Source organism: Myxine glutinosa, chromosome 8 (genome assembly GCF_964187855.1).
Source record: "Myxine glutinosa chromosome 8, kmMyxGlut1.1, whole genome shotgun sequence".
NCBI lineage: Eukaryota > Metazoa > Chordata > Myxini > Myxiniformes > Myxinidae > Myxine > Myxine glutinosa.
Window position 1 is genome coordinate 13,855,129 of NC_136268.1, and position 14,992 is coordinate 13,870,120.

At 38.1% G+C, this 14,992-nt stretch overlaps 1 protein-coding gene across 1 annotated transcript in view; it reads right to left on the minus strand.

Annotated features, from left to right (window-relative positions):
* Nucleotides 1-14,992, minus strand: part of LOC144893223 (xanthine dehydrogenase/oxidase-like) — a 268,917-nt gene that overhangs the window by 70,301 nt on the left and 183,624 nt on the right. Inside the window, exons 20-21 of the mRNA XM_078782951.1 lie at nt 9,434-9,556; nt 3,875-3,974 (exon numbers count right to left, since the gene is read on the minus strand). Coding sequence (XP_078639077.1) covers nt 3,875-3,974; nt 9,434-9,556 — 223 coding nt within the window. The remainder of the gene's footprint in view (nt 1-3,874; nt 3,975-9,433; nt 9,557-14,992) is intronic.

Sequence of the window (14,992 nt, forward strand, 5' to 3'; positions counted from 1 at the left end):
GAATATGAGATTGACAAATAAACACAGAATATGCGATTGACAAATAAACACAGAATATGAGATTGACAAATAAACACAGAATATGAGATTGACAAATAAACACAGAATATGAGATTGACAAATAAACACAGAATATGAGATTGACAAATAAACACAGAATATGAGATTGACAAATAAACACAGAATATGAGATTGACAAATAAACAGAATATGAGATTGACAAATAAACACAGAATATGAGATTGACAAATAAACAGAATATGAGATTGACAAATAAATACAGAATTATGAGATTGACAAATAAACACAAAATATGAGATTGACAAATAAACACAGAATGAGATTGACAAATAAATACAGAATATGAGATTGACAAATAAATACAGAATATGAGATTGACAAATAAACACAGAATATGAGATTGACAAATAAACACAGAATATGAGATTGACAAATAAACACAGAATATGAGATTGACAAATAAACACAGAATATGAGATTGACAAATAAACACAGAATATGCGATTGACAAATAAACACAGAATATGAGATTGACAAATAAACACAGAATATGAGATTGACAAATAAACACAGAATATGCGATTGACAAATAAACACAGAATATGAGATTGACAAATAAACACAGAATATGAGATTGACAAATAAACACAGAATATGAGATTGACAAATAAACACAGAATATGAGATTGACAAATAAACACAGAATATGAGATTGACAAATAAACACAGAATATGAGATTGACAAATAAACACAGAATATGAGATTGACAAATAAACACAGAATATGAGATTGACAAATAAACACAGAATATGAGATTGACAAATAAATACAGAATATGAGATTGACAAATAAACACAGAATATGAGATTGACAAATAAACACAGAATATGAGATTGACAAATAAACACAGAATATGAGATTGACAAATAAACACAGAATATGAGATTGACAAATAAACACAGAATATGAGATTGACAAATAAACACAGAATATGAGATTGACAAATAAATACAGAATATGAGATTGACAAATAAACACAGAATATGAGATTGACAAATAAATACAGAATATGAGATTGACAAATAAACAGAATATGAGATTGACAAATAAACACAGAATATGCGATTGACAAATAAACACAGAATATGCGATTGACAAATAAACACAGAATATGAGATTGACAAATAAACACAGAATATGAGATTGACAAATAAACACAGAATATGAGATTGACAAATAAACAGAATATGAGATTGACAAATAAACACAGAATATGCGATTGACAAATAAACACAGAATATGAGATTGACAAATAAACACAGAATATGAGATTGACAAATAAACACAGAATATGAGATTGACAAATAAACACAGAATATGAGATTGACAAATAAACACAGAATATGAGATTGACAAATAAACACAGAATATGAGATTGACAAATAAATACAGAATATGAGATTGACAAATAAACACAGAATATGAGATTGACAAATAAACACAGAATATGCGATTGACAAATAAACACAGAATATGAGATTGACAAATAAATACAGAATATGAGATTGACAAATAAACACAGAATATGAGATAGACAAATAAATACCGAATATGAGATTGACAAATAAACACAGAATATGAGATTGACAAATAAACACAGAATATGAGATTGACAAATAAATACAGAATATGAGATTGACAAATAAATACAGAATATGAGATTGACAAATAAACAGAATATGAGATTGACAAATAAACACAGAATATGAGATTGACAAATAAACAGAATATGAGATTGACAAATAAATACAGAATTATGAGATTGACAAATAAACACAGAATATGAGATTGACAAATAAACACAGAATATGAGATTGACAAATAAACACAGAATATGAGATTGACAAATAAATACAGAATATGAGATTGACAAATAAATACAGAATATGAGATTGACAAATAAACACAGAATATGAGATTGACAAATAAACACAGAATATGAGATTGACAAATAAACACAGAATATGAGATTGACAAATAAACACAGAATATGAGATTGACAAATAAACACAGAATATGCGATTGACAAATAAACACAGAATATGAGATTGACAAATAAACACAGAATATGAGATTGACAAATAAACACAGAATATGAGATTGACAAATAAACACAGAATATGCGATTGACAAATAAACACAGAATATGAGATTGACAAATAAACACAGAATATGAGATTGACAAATAAACACAGAATATGAGATTGACAAATAAACACAGAATATGAGATTGACAAATAAACACAGAATATGAGATTGACAAATAAACACAGAATATGAGATTGACAAATAAACACAGAATATGAGATTGACAAATAAACACAGAATATGAGATTGACAAATAAATACAGAATATGAGATTGACAAATAAACACAGAATATGAGATTGACAAATAAACACAGAATATGAGATTGACAAATAAACACAGAATATGAGATTGACAAATAAACACAGAATATGAGATTGACAAATAAACACAGAATATGAGATTGACAAATAAACACAGAATATGAGATTGACAAATAAACACAGAATATGAGATTGACAAATAAACACAGAATATGAGATTGACAAATAAACACAGAATATGAGATTGACAAATAAACACAGAATATGAGATTGACAAATAAACACAGAATATGAGATTGACAAATGAACACAGAATATGAGATTGACAAATAAACACAGAATATGAGATTGACAAATAAACACAGAATATGAGATTGACAAATAAACACAGAATATGAGATTGACAAATAAATACAGAATATGAGATTGACAAATAAACACAGAATATGAGATTGACAAATAAATACAGAATATGAGATTGACAAATAAACAGAATATGAGATTGACAAATAAACACAGAATATGCGATTGACAAATAAACACAGAATATGAGATTGACAAATAAACACAGAATATGAGATTGACAAATAAACACAGAATATGAGATTGACAAATAAACAGAATATGAGATTGACAAATAAACACAGAATATGAGATTGACAAATAAACAGAATATGAGATTGACAAATAAACAGAATATGAGATTGACAAATAAACACAGAATATGAGATTGACAAATAAACACAGAATATGAGATTGACAAATAAACACAGAATATGAGATTGACAAATTAACAGAATATGAGATTGACAAATAAACACAGAATATGAGATTGACAAATAAATACAGAATATGAGATTGACAAATAAACAGAATATGCGATTGACAAATAAACACAGAATATGAGATTTGTTTTTCATTTGGAGCACCTGTGTGTGGTTGCATCATTTATGTAGGTGCTGGAACTGCATTGGATTCCATCTCAGCCAACCATTTATCAGGGCAGGAATTTGGATTTTAATCAGTGTACCAGGATTTAACCAGAACACTATGGCCTACTCCTTATGAAAGATATCAGCATCTTCAATCTCCACCAGCAGATACGAGTAAACACAATAGCCGGCTTAACATGCCCATTCAAGGGATTCACACCTCGGATCACAACTTTGTGAAACAAGTGCTCGGATGAGAACACCAAGAGTAACAAGACGAATGTACAGAAACTGAATATTAAAATTGTTTTCCACTCCTAACAATTTTTCATGCTTATGTTTTTCTTTTTAACTTTATATTTATATTTTCTGTGTACATACCTATAATCATCGATATGATATCTAGAAAATAAAGGTATAACAGTTGCTTTCTTTTTCTACCAAAAAAACAGGTTTTATCAAATGTTGTAGTTTTCTCTTGTATTATGAGTTGTTTTTCCGACTTCCTACCTTCTAGCAGGTGTTCACAGTTTGCAAATCCTTCGTCCACATTCCCATTCTCTAATGTCAATCCCTCCACTTCGTAAAATGACTCATTCTTGATGGCGTCCTATACAGGTGATGAAAACAAAGATCAGAGTATAACTAACAGTGATTGATAAAAAATACATAATGTTAAACAATAAAATTTCAAACCTGAATGTTTGCAGTTGGACAAAACCTCGAGGTGAATGTAATTCTGCAGTTTCTATCTTTATATTTCCAGTCCTGCATATAATTTCACGATGTTACTTTCTATGTCTACTTAAATTGATGATGATGAGCTCGTTTTTGCAGCAGTGAAGTCTTAAAGAAAGTTTTTAATCATTCCACTTGAAGCAAATTAAAGGGAAAGCAAAATTGAACTTTCACACTGAGAGTAAAAACAAAAAGACAATAAGACGTCATGCAGATCACGGTACTTGCAAAATCCACCCTCCTCAAAATAAAAAGTTGCCATGGATACATCAAATAGTCCACTTCATTAAAATTAAAGTTGATGATCTTAATCAAAGCTCAGGTCAATCGGGTTAAAATTGATGATTGTTCAGATGAAAATTGATGATTTTAGAAGTTTGACCTATAGTTGATCTTTGACCTGTTGACCCCTAAATAGTTGCATTCCCAATTCAGTGAGGCACTATGCAATTGCTGTTTAATTTTCAAGTCAATTGGATGAAAATTGATGATTTTATAACTTTGACCTTGAGCTGACCTTTGACATTTTGACCTTAAAATAATTTGTTTCCCAATTCAGTGAGGCACTATGCAGTGACCAATTGACGTGGCTATAAAGGCAATTTTTGATTTATTGATTAATCAATTAATCGATAAATGACTTAAATGATTAATTTTAAAAAAAGTTACAGATTCGGATGAAACGGTGGTGGATTATGTATTCTATTAGCCAACTGATTAATTATTTAATTATTTAATGACTTATTTATTTAATTTCGTTATTAATATTTTTTTTTGTTTTTCTCATCTGGGCAATATCTCAGTCACCTTTTGAGCTCGGACGCTGATATTTGGACACGATAGTGACAAAGTGATGTGGCTACAAAGGATAAATTTTTATTTATCGATCAATCAATTAATCGATTAATTATTTATTGAAACTATGACTACTGTTCATATTCAAAAACTGACAATTCATAGAAAGTCATTATGTAACCATCAGATGAAAAAAGCACCATGAAGCAAAAAAACTTGTAAACATGGTGAACATCCAAATAATTGTGTGCAGGCAACATTGCCGACGTTGGTCCCTAATTGGTTGTGAAAATCATGTGATGTTTTATAGCCAATTATAGATACACAAGTGGAAAACGTGTCTGCCTCCAAATAAAAAATGGGAAATTCACAAAATTTCATGAACAATATGAGATACAATCTCAGAGTACGCAAAGTAAAATATTTCCAAAATTTGTGTCTATTTTCTCTTCAACTTTTTGTAATGTTGATATGCTCAATCATACCATTCAGTACAATCGTCAAAGTCTCATGGCCTTTTTACTTGTGACATTTCGCAGGTCGACAGGAGCTTTGTGTTGATGTCATCATTGTTGTTGGGGGTCCTTGTTTGGGTCGGTTTTTGAAATGTGCACCTATTGGTCAAAAAGCTGCTGGACCACACCCACATCTGTCGCTTGACTCCACCCACCATAGCACAGAGACGAAATGATATGGCTGCCACCTTGGTTTTCTGGTGGACCTAACACATTAGGCCTGTTCTGATTATACACTGCCCAGGTTGTTGTATTAAATTTCCATTGGCTTTGTTTGGGTCCAGTGTTATTCACGATGAGGAATCCCGAAAAATCTAATCATATGTTGAATAATAGTAAGGTTTAATCAAGGCTGTCAGAAGGCACGGTACATCATAGCGCACGGTAATCAAGCATTACGTTACGTAATCAAGCATTAGGTTACGTAAACAAGTGTTGCGTTACGCAGATTACTAAAAACAATAGCGTTTTTTGAACGACCCCACATTGGGGTTAAACAATCTGTGATTGTGTGCCAAATCAGCTCATTCTGATATAACCTTGGGAAGGGTGACATGGATAAGAGGCGTCAATTTAATTTTTAATAGCGCATTAAATGTGTGTTTCTTAATCACACTGTTCATCTTTTATGAGTGCTTTAAATACGTGTTTCCCAATCAGCCTGTTACCAGATTTTGTCACAGGTTGTGACCACAGTGCGGTCATTCTTTATAATCCAATGCATTTGAGAGAAAATAATTCTCTTGTGGTACAGCTCAGTGTCTCTGCTTCCTTAATATCTCTTCCTGGTTACTCCCTCCTCCAGTATGATAGACCTGAGCCTCGTCCTTGAGGTGGGGTTGCTATCTTTATCAAAAACTCTCTTCCTCACTCTCCCTGCACTGCCCTCTCTCAACCCCACCCCCAGGAGTACCTGTGGCTACGGCTTCCTCTCCGCTCCCACCTTTTGTTCATATGTGTGTTGTACCGTCCTCCAAACAGTGATGACTCCATTTACATTTTGCTGTCTGACAACATGGACCAACTTCTATCTACTCATCCCAACTCTCTCTTCCTCATATGTGGTGACATCAACTATCATCATGCCAGCTAGATGGGTGTGGGTACCTCTCTCACCTGCCACGGCACCTCAGCAAAGGACTTCTGCGACCAACTGTGACTGACACAATCTGTCAATTTCCCGACCCGGACCTCAGTCAATGGAGTGTCTTCTCTTCTAGACTTGGTTATGACTAACTTCCCTGCAAATGTCTGCTGCTCTTCTTCTGCTCCAATCGCTTCATCTGATCATGTGCTTGTTAAAGTGGACATCTCTCTGGTCATTCTCAGAGAGCCTCCTCAGCATCGACGAGTCTGGCATTTCACTCAGGCCGACTGGCACGGTCTTCAAGCAGCCATAAATCATCTGGACTGGTCTCCCATCTCTAATGCCTCTGACATCAACTCTTCCTGGGAATTCTTCCAAAGCAAACTGCTCTCTCTCATGCACAGATTTATCCCATCTCGTCTTTTTTTTTTTTTTGTATACAAGATCGAGGCTCGTGAAAGAGCTAATATTAATCACACAAAAAGTCAAACAGACACATAAAACACAAAATAAGGGGAGCGGTAGACAAGATGGGGAGAGAGGGGGAAGGAAACAAACACAACATTTGAGAGCAGGGACATCGAGAGAAATGTGGGAGGGAGCGGGCTTGGGGGGAGGTGGGAGAGGTATAAAACATATGAACACTGCAAGGACTTCCAGGAAAGTCCTCCAGGAAAGGAAAGTCCAGGAAAGTCCAGGAAGTGTTTCTTTAAAACAGCAGTTAACCACCATCTCTTATCTTCCCCCATCCAAAACCTTGATCTTCTCTGCCCCCGCTAATTCACCCCAGATACACTTTTTTTTTTTTTTTGAAATTCCCACTTCTTTTCTGGAAGTCCTTATATATATATATACATATATATATATATATAGGGACTTCCAGGAAAGAAGTGGGAATTTCAAAAAAGTGTATCTGGGGTGAATTAGCGGGGGCAGAAAAGATCAAGGTTTTGGATGGGGGAAGATAAGAGATGGTGGTGAACAGCTGTTTTAAAGAACTGGAGGGAGGAGTGAGATTGAAGGGAATGGGGGAGTTTGTTCCAGAGGTGGGAGAAAAGGGGAATGAAAGAGTGAAGGTGAGCAGAGAGCCTAGATTTTGGTAGTTTAACCATAAGAGGGATGCTGGCAGATCTTGTGAGACCTGTAGGAATATTAGGGGGAAAGAGCACAGAAAGCTGGGGGAGCATAGCCGGAGAGGAGTCGGTGGAAGACAGAAAGACCACCAACCTGCCTGCGGTGATTGAGTGAAAGGCCCTCAGAGTTAGCTTCATCGCAGGAGATTCCAATGATTCTGAAAGCTTTGGTTTCAACAGTGTGAAGCCGAGCTAGGTGTGAGGCAGGAGCACCAGCCCAGAGAGGGGAACAGTATTCCATTGAGCTGCGGATGAAAGCCTTGTATGTGGTGAGGAGCTCAAGTGTGCCAAGGAAGGATTTCGCACGACGGAGGATGCCCAGTCGGTGACTGGCTTTGGAGGCCAGCTTGGAAATGTGGTTTTCCCAAGAAAGATCATGGCAGAAAGTGAGACCCAAAAGCTTGAGTGACAGAACTTCTTGGAGAGGATTATTTAGAAAGTAGATGGAAGGGTTTTCCAGTCGGTCTTTTCGGAGAGACATCGTAAGAGTGTGAGATTTGTCAGGATTGAAAGACATGTTCCACTTGTTTGAGCAGTCTGTCATTTTGTCCAAGTCTGCACAGAGTGAGGGGGGCTGTAGACTGCCGATCTGACGGATGAGGAATGGAGCGGCAGATAGTGGAGTCATCAGCAAAGAGATGGAGAGGATTTTCCAGAGAGTCGGAGAGATCATTGATGAAGACCAGAAATAGCACAGGGCACAGAACACTACCTTTGGGAACTCCAGCCAGAACAGGAGGGGAGATGAGAGAATTCCATTCAGGGCCACACGTTGCCTACGACCAGAGAGGAAGTCCGCAAGCCACGAGTGGAGATTTCCATGGATACCATAGGAGGAGAGTTTGGTGAGCAGAGCGGGGTGCCAGACCGTATCGAAGGCACGTGATATGTCAAGGGAGACAGCTGTGATTTCCTGTTTGGCATTGAGGACCTCCATCCATTGTTGAGATAGCAGAAGCAGCATGTCCAGAGTAGAATGACCCGGTCTGAATCCAAATTGATTATCGGAGATCAAGCCATTGGAGAAGAGGAAGGATTTGATATCCAAAGCAATGATGGATTCCATGACTTTGCTGATAATTGGGAGCAGGCTGATTGGTCTGTAGTTGCAAGGATCTGTTTTTGCACATTTTTTGTGTAAAGCGGTAATGTTTGCTGATTTCCAAGATGCTGGCAGATGATCTTTCTGTCTTCTCCCGACTCTTATCTGACCTATCTCCACCTGTTCTATCTGTGCTGTGTCCCCCAAACATTCCTGCAGGTCACACAAGATCCGCCAGCAACCCTCTTCTGGTGAAATTGCCAAAATCAAGACTCTCTGCTCACCTTCACTTCTTCATTCCTCTTTTCTCCCGCCTCTGGAACAAACTCCCTCACTCTCATCAATCCCACTCCGCCCTCCAGGTCTTTAAAACAGCTGTTCACCACCATCTCTTATCTTCCCCCATCCAAAACCTTGATCTTTTTTACCCCTGTGAAAACACCCCAAATCCGCCTCTTTCAATCGCCAACTTTTTCCTGAAATTCATTGTAGTGTTCATTTGCTTTATGCAGTGTACCCCTCCATCCTCTCCCAACCCTCTCCCTTCCACAGATCTACTGACGTCCCTGTTCTCTTATGCTGTGCTTGTGTGCTTACCTCTCTCCCCTCTTGTCTCCCGTTCCTTTCATTGCATGTTTTATGTGCCTGTGCATGTTTTCATGTTCAATGTGTTAGCTCTTCTACGAGCCTCGATTCTGTGTACAAAAAATCAAAAAAAAAAAAATTAATTAAGTTATGAATTGATGGACAAGCTCTCACCTCAATAGTGATGATGACTGGCTCGAGGTCGGCATACGTGACTTGCACCTCAGCAATAGCCCTCCGTGCCAGTTCTGCAGAATCTGCTGCTACAGCTCCAATAACTTGGCCCACACAAGTTACCTGGTTGACATAAAGAATGGTGTAAATGATATCCATAAATAATAATGTGTGATACATTTTAGGTAGGTGATATGCAGCTCTTTTATTTAGGCCTGGCCTCGATGAGGACGACATAGTCTCTGCCTGGAGCCTTCTACATATTTAAAAATAAAAAAATTTTTTGCAGCAAAATGCAATTTCTGTTTCAGAACCAATTTAACATCATCCATCTTTACAAACAAATGTAAATAAATCCCATCCTATCTGCCATAACCACCAAGACCCTTGTACACTGAATCTTGCGATGAGGAAGTGTCTTTCCAACAGCTTCATCATGGAAAGTTCACCAGATCAAGGAAGAAGTCACTTTGCAAGGTTCACACCAAGAGCGTATCCATCCTCAAGTTAGCCAGGAAACATTATCTGGCAAACCTGATGATGAAACTGTCCAAGCCGCATCTTTACTCAAAGTCTTGGTTTCCCCCAGTCAAGTCTGTCGCTCCAACCCCTCCCTCATCTGAAATGCCATTCCAGCTGACTTTTTTTTTCTATGCATGGGCTAAGGCTCATAATGGAGCTGACAAACACACACACACACACACACACACACACACACACAAACGAGACAAACACTTAACTCAGCCACTGAGCTTGAGGGAAGTGCCGTCACTACTGTTACTTCCTGGGATACTCTGGGTACCAGCGATGCCCACTCAGACCACAGCAAGGAAGCAGCAAGTACCATTTCTAAAGTCTTTGCAGCAAACCGGTCCAGTTTTTTTAGGAGACACCATCTCCTTACTGGATGGCCGTTAGTTGGCTCCCTACAGGAGATCATCCGCCCATTGTCAGGTGTTGTTTTGGTCCTGGCAGGGTGTCACAGTCATCTCCCCACGAGCAAAGCCAGTGAGAGGTGTCGGTTTAGTCGCCGACAACCCCACCATGTGGCAGGTAGCACTGGGTTACCTGTTACCAGTGACAGTCCCAAAAGACTGGCGTGACCTGACTTCATTCAAGATACGACAGAGAGTCTAAACTCAGCCTTTGCCTCCATAGCTTGTGCACACAACTCATCAATCTCTTTTCCAACGCTCCCCCCTCATCCCCACTGCCTCACAAACACGTTTTCACCTCCCAAAAAAGTAGAGAACGTTCAGACAGCTTTGACTTTGCTCAGCGATGGGAAGTCATCAAAATCAGTGGCACTTCTGCAATCCTGTTGTGCTGCTCTCGATTTTCCCCAGACAACTCTCTTCTGCCAGTCCGTCCCCTCAGGTCGCCTTCTACAGAGCAAACATTCATCGCGACAAACAAGGTGCAACTCTTCGATTTCTGTTGTAACAAATCTTTCCTGGTAAATATTCACTTCTCACAGACTACAAATGCCTTTGCCCCTAGATCCATCGAGTGCTGCTCCCCTTGTAGGTTGGTGCTGCTCGTTTTTACAACTCTCTCCTGGATGCTGTGGAATTAAAATCTCAGCATCATTGGTATCTCCCACAAAGAGGAAGAAGCACAGACCCTCTGCTCTATTTTCATCATGGAGACCTTTATGGCTTCTGTTTTCCACCTCTTCTTGCTGCCTTTGCTTTTACATCCTTACCCATTCCCTCCAAGTTGCAGGTGTTCTTCCAGCAACCCTCTCTTTGTGACCTTGTAAAATAAATTCTTATTGCTCACCTCCACTCCTTTGTTCTTCTTTCTTCCGGCCTGGAGAACCTCCCTATATAATTGTTTGACATTTACGTGAAAACAAGCCTTCTAACATTATGTGATGGATGTTAAAGATCCCATGATGTCTTTTGATGAATACGTTAACCCGCAGGACCCGTCTCTGAACATTAGTTACCTGTTAAACATCATGCAGTAACTTTCGCAAAGAGTCGGCGAGTTATTGTTGTCATCCTGAAAAGATTCCTCCAGGAAGCACTACACTAGCAGGAGTCATGCCCGTTTGAAATGCCGCTACCAGTGGGCCGAACGAGTCACTGACTGATGGCACGATGTCCCTATGATACGAATGACTAAACGTTATCATTTATAACTTCATTAACCTTCCCTTACCTCTCCCCGCATACTCGCAGGTTACTCCGTTTGTCTTCCTCTTCACTCTCCTCCACCTGTTGGTTCATCTCCTCATGTCACGTATTGTCTCATTGCACAAGCACAGCTAGTGTGTTGTTGCCTCTACTCTATCACCTCTTTATTCCATGAGTCAATACTTTATTTACAAAGATAAATCTATATATTATATAAAAGAGAGTTTTTGTTTGTTTGTCTGCGCAAGCTAATCTCCTGAACGGTGAAAGATAGGAGGAAACCTCCAATGCAAAAAATGTCGGGAAGGGCCCCGGGAAGGTTTTAGGCTAGGTGGCGAGACCGGTCGAGGCCCACCTCGCCGGGCCAGGCCCATTTCGCAATTAAAAGCTGAGCTTCTACCGACTCCTCTCCGGCCTTGCTCCCCCAGCTCTCTCTGGGCTCTGTCCCCCAAATATTCCTACAGGTCGCACAAGATCTGCCTGCAACCCTCTTATGGTTAAACTGCCAAAATCAAGACTTTCTGCTCAGCTTCACTCCTTCATTCCTCTTTTCTCCCGCCTCTGGAACAAACTCCCTCACTCTCTTCAATCCCACTCCACCCTCCAGGTCTTTAAAACAGCTGTTCACCACCATCTCTTATCCTCCCCCATCCAAAACCTTGATCTTTTCTACCCCCGCTAATTTCGGTCCCCTTGTGTTTTATACTTCTCCCCCCTCCCCCCCCCCCCCCTTCCCACGCCTCCTGCCCCCAAGCCCTCTCCCTCCCACACTTCTCCCTGCTCTCAAATGTTGTGGTTGTGTGCTTCCCCTTCTCTCCCCATCTTGTCTTCCGCTCCCTCTTTTTGTATATTTTGTTTGTCTGGTTGATTTGTTTGTGAAATAAATGTTAGCTCTTTCACGAGCCTCGATTCAGTTTACAAAAAAAAAAAAAAAAAAAAAAAAAAACCTGAATTATAGTAGTCAATCTTCAACGGCCGTGGGTAAAAGCTGAATTATGGTAGTAAATTCATTCAAAAAGAACCAAAAATGTCGGGACGGGCCCCGGGAAGGTTATAGGCTAGGTGGCGAGACCGGTCGAGGCCCACCTCGGCCGGGCCGGGCCGATTTCGCAATTAAAAGCTGAGCTAAATTATAGTAGTCAATCTTCTACGGCCGCGAGTAAAAGCTGAATTATAGGAGTAAATTCATTCAAAAAGAACCCGGGCAACACCGGGTGCTTTCGGCTAGTTAATGTATAAAACCGGCATATACTGGCCATAAATCTGCACACACATTTTAACTTTCATTCAATCAAAGTCAAATTCCAATTTGTTTAATTTCATTCTTATTTCTCCACTCAAGTTTTTAAAAAGCCTCAATTTATTTCAAGGTAGATCAACCTATGTGTAAATATTGACGTATCAAGGCTGTTGAATATGAAAAAAACTTTGTACTTTAAAATTTTGCCAAAGACCCATTAAAGCACAGCTATTGATGAAAGAAGGAAGTTCTAAAATCTTTGGCTTTTCAATGATCTTTTATCTCTGTCCAAAAAAAAAAGATCAGGATGTGCTGGTTAATTTATCAGACTCTTTTTTTTGACAAGTCACAATACTCTCATCCATCATCTTTCTTTGATGATCAGGATGTGCTGGTTAATTATCGGACTCTTTTTTGATAAGTCACAATACTCTCATCCATCATCTTTATTTGATGATCAGGATGTGCTGGTTAATTATCGGACTCTTTTTTGATAAGTCACAATACTCTCATCCATCATCTTTATTTGATGATCAGGATGTGCTGGTTAATTATCGGACTCTTTCTTTGATAAGTCACAATACTCTCATCCATCATCTTTATTTGATGATCAGGATGTGCTGGTTAATTATCGGACTCTTTCTTTGATAAGTAACAATACCATCATCCATCATCTTTATTTGATGATCAGGATGTGCTGGTTAATTATCAGACTCTTTTTTGATAAGTCACAATACTCTCATCCATCATCTTTATTTGATGATCAGGATGTGCTGGTTAATTAATCGGACTCTTTCTTTGATAAGTAACAATACCATCATCCATCATCTTTATTTGATGATCAGGATGTGCTGGTTAATTATCGGACTCTTTCTTTGATAAGTAACAATACCATCATCCATCATCTTTATTTGATGATCAGGATGTGCTGGTTAATTATCGGACTCTTTCTTTGATAAGTAACAATACCATCATCCATCATCTTTATTTGATGATCAGGATGTGCTGGTTAATTATCGGACTCTTTTTTGATAAGTAACAATACCATCATCCATCATCTTTATTTGATGATCAGGATGTGCTGGTTAATTATCGGACTCTTTTATGATAAGTCACAATACTCTCATCCACCATCTTTATTTGATGATCAGGATGTGCTGGTTAATTATCGGACTCTTTTTTGATAAGTCACAATACTCTCATCCATCATCTTTATTTGATGATCAGGATGTGCTGGATAATTATCGGACTCTTTCTTTGATAAGTAACAATACCATCATCCATCATCTTTATTTGATGATCAGGATGTGCTGGTTAATTATCGGACTCTTTCTTTGATAAGTAACAATACCATCATCCATCATCTTTATTTGATGATCAGGATGTGCTGGTTAATTATCGGACTCTTTCTTTGATAAGTAACAATACCATCATCCATCATCTTTATTTGATGATCAGGATGTGCTGGTTAATTATCGGACTCTTTTTTGATAAGTCATAATACTCTCATCCATCATCTTTCTTTGATGATCAGGATGTGCTGGTTAATTATCGGACTCTTTCTTTGATAAGTAACAATACCATCCATCAACTTAATTTGATGACCAGGATAGGCTGGTTAATTATCGGACTCTTTTTTTTTGATGTCACAATACTCTCATCCATCATCTTTGTTTGATGATCAGGATATGCTGGTTAATAATTATCAGACTTTTTTGATAAGTCACAATACTCTCATCCATCATCTTTATTTGATGATCAGGATATGTTGGTTATCGAACTCTTTTTTTGATAAGTCACAATACTCTCATCCATCATCTTTCTTTGATGATCAGGATATGCTGGTTATCGGACTCTTTTCTTGATAAGTCACAATACCATCATCCATCATCTTTCTTTGATGATCAGGATGTGCTGGTTATCAGACTCTTTTTTTTGATGTCACAATACTCTCATCCATCATCTTTCTTTGATGATCAGGATGTGCTGGTTATCAGACTCTTTTTTTGATAAGTCATAATACTCTCATCCGTCATCTTTATTTGATGATCAGGATGTGCTGGTTATCGGACTCTTTTTTTTGATAAGTCATAATACTCTCATCCGTCATCTTTATTTGATGATCAGGATGTGCTGGTTATCGGACTCTTTTTTTGATAAGTCACAATACTCTCATCC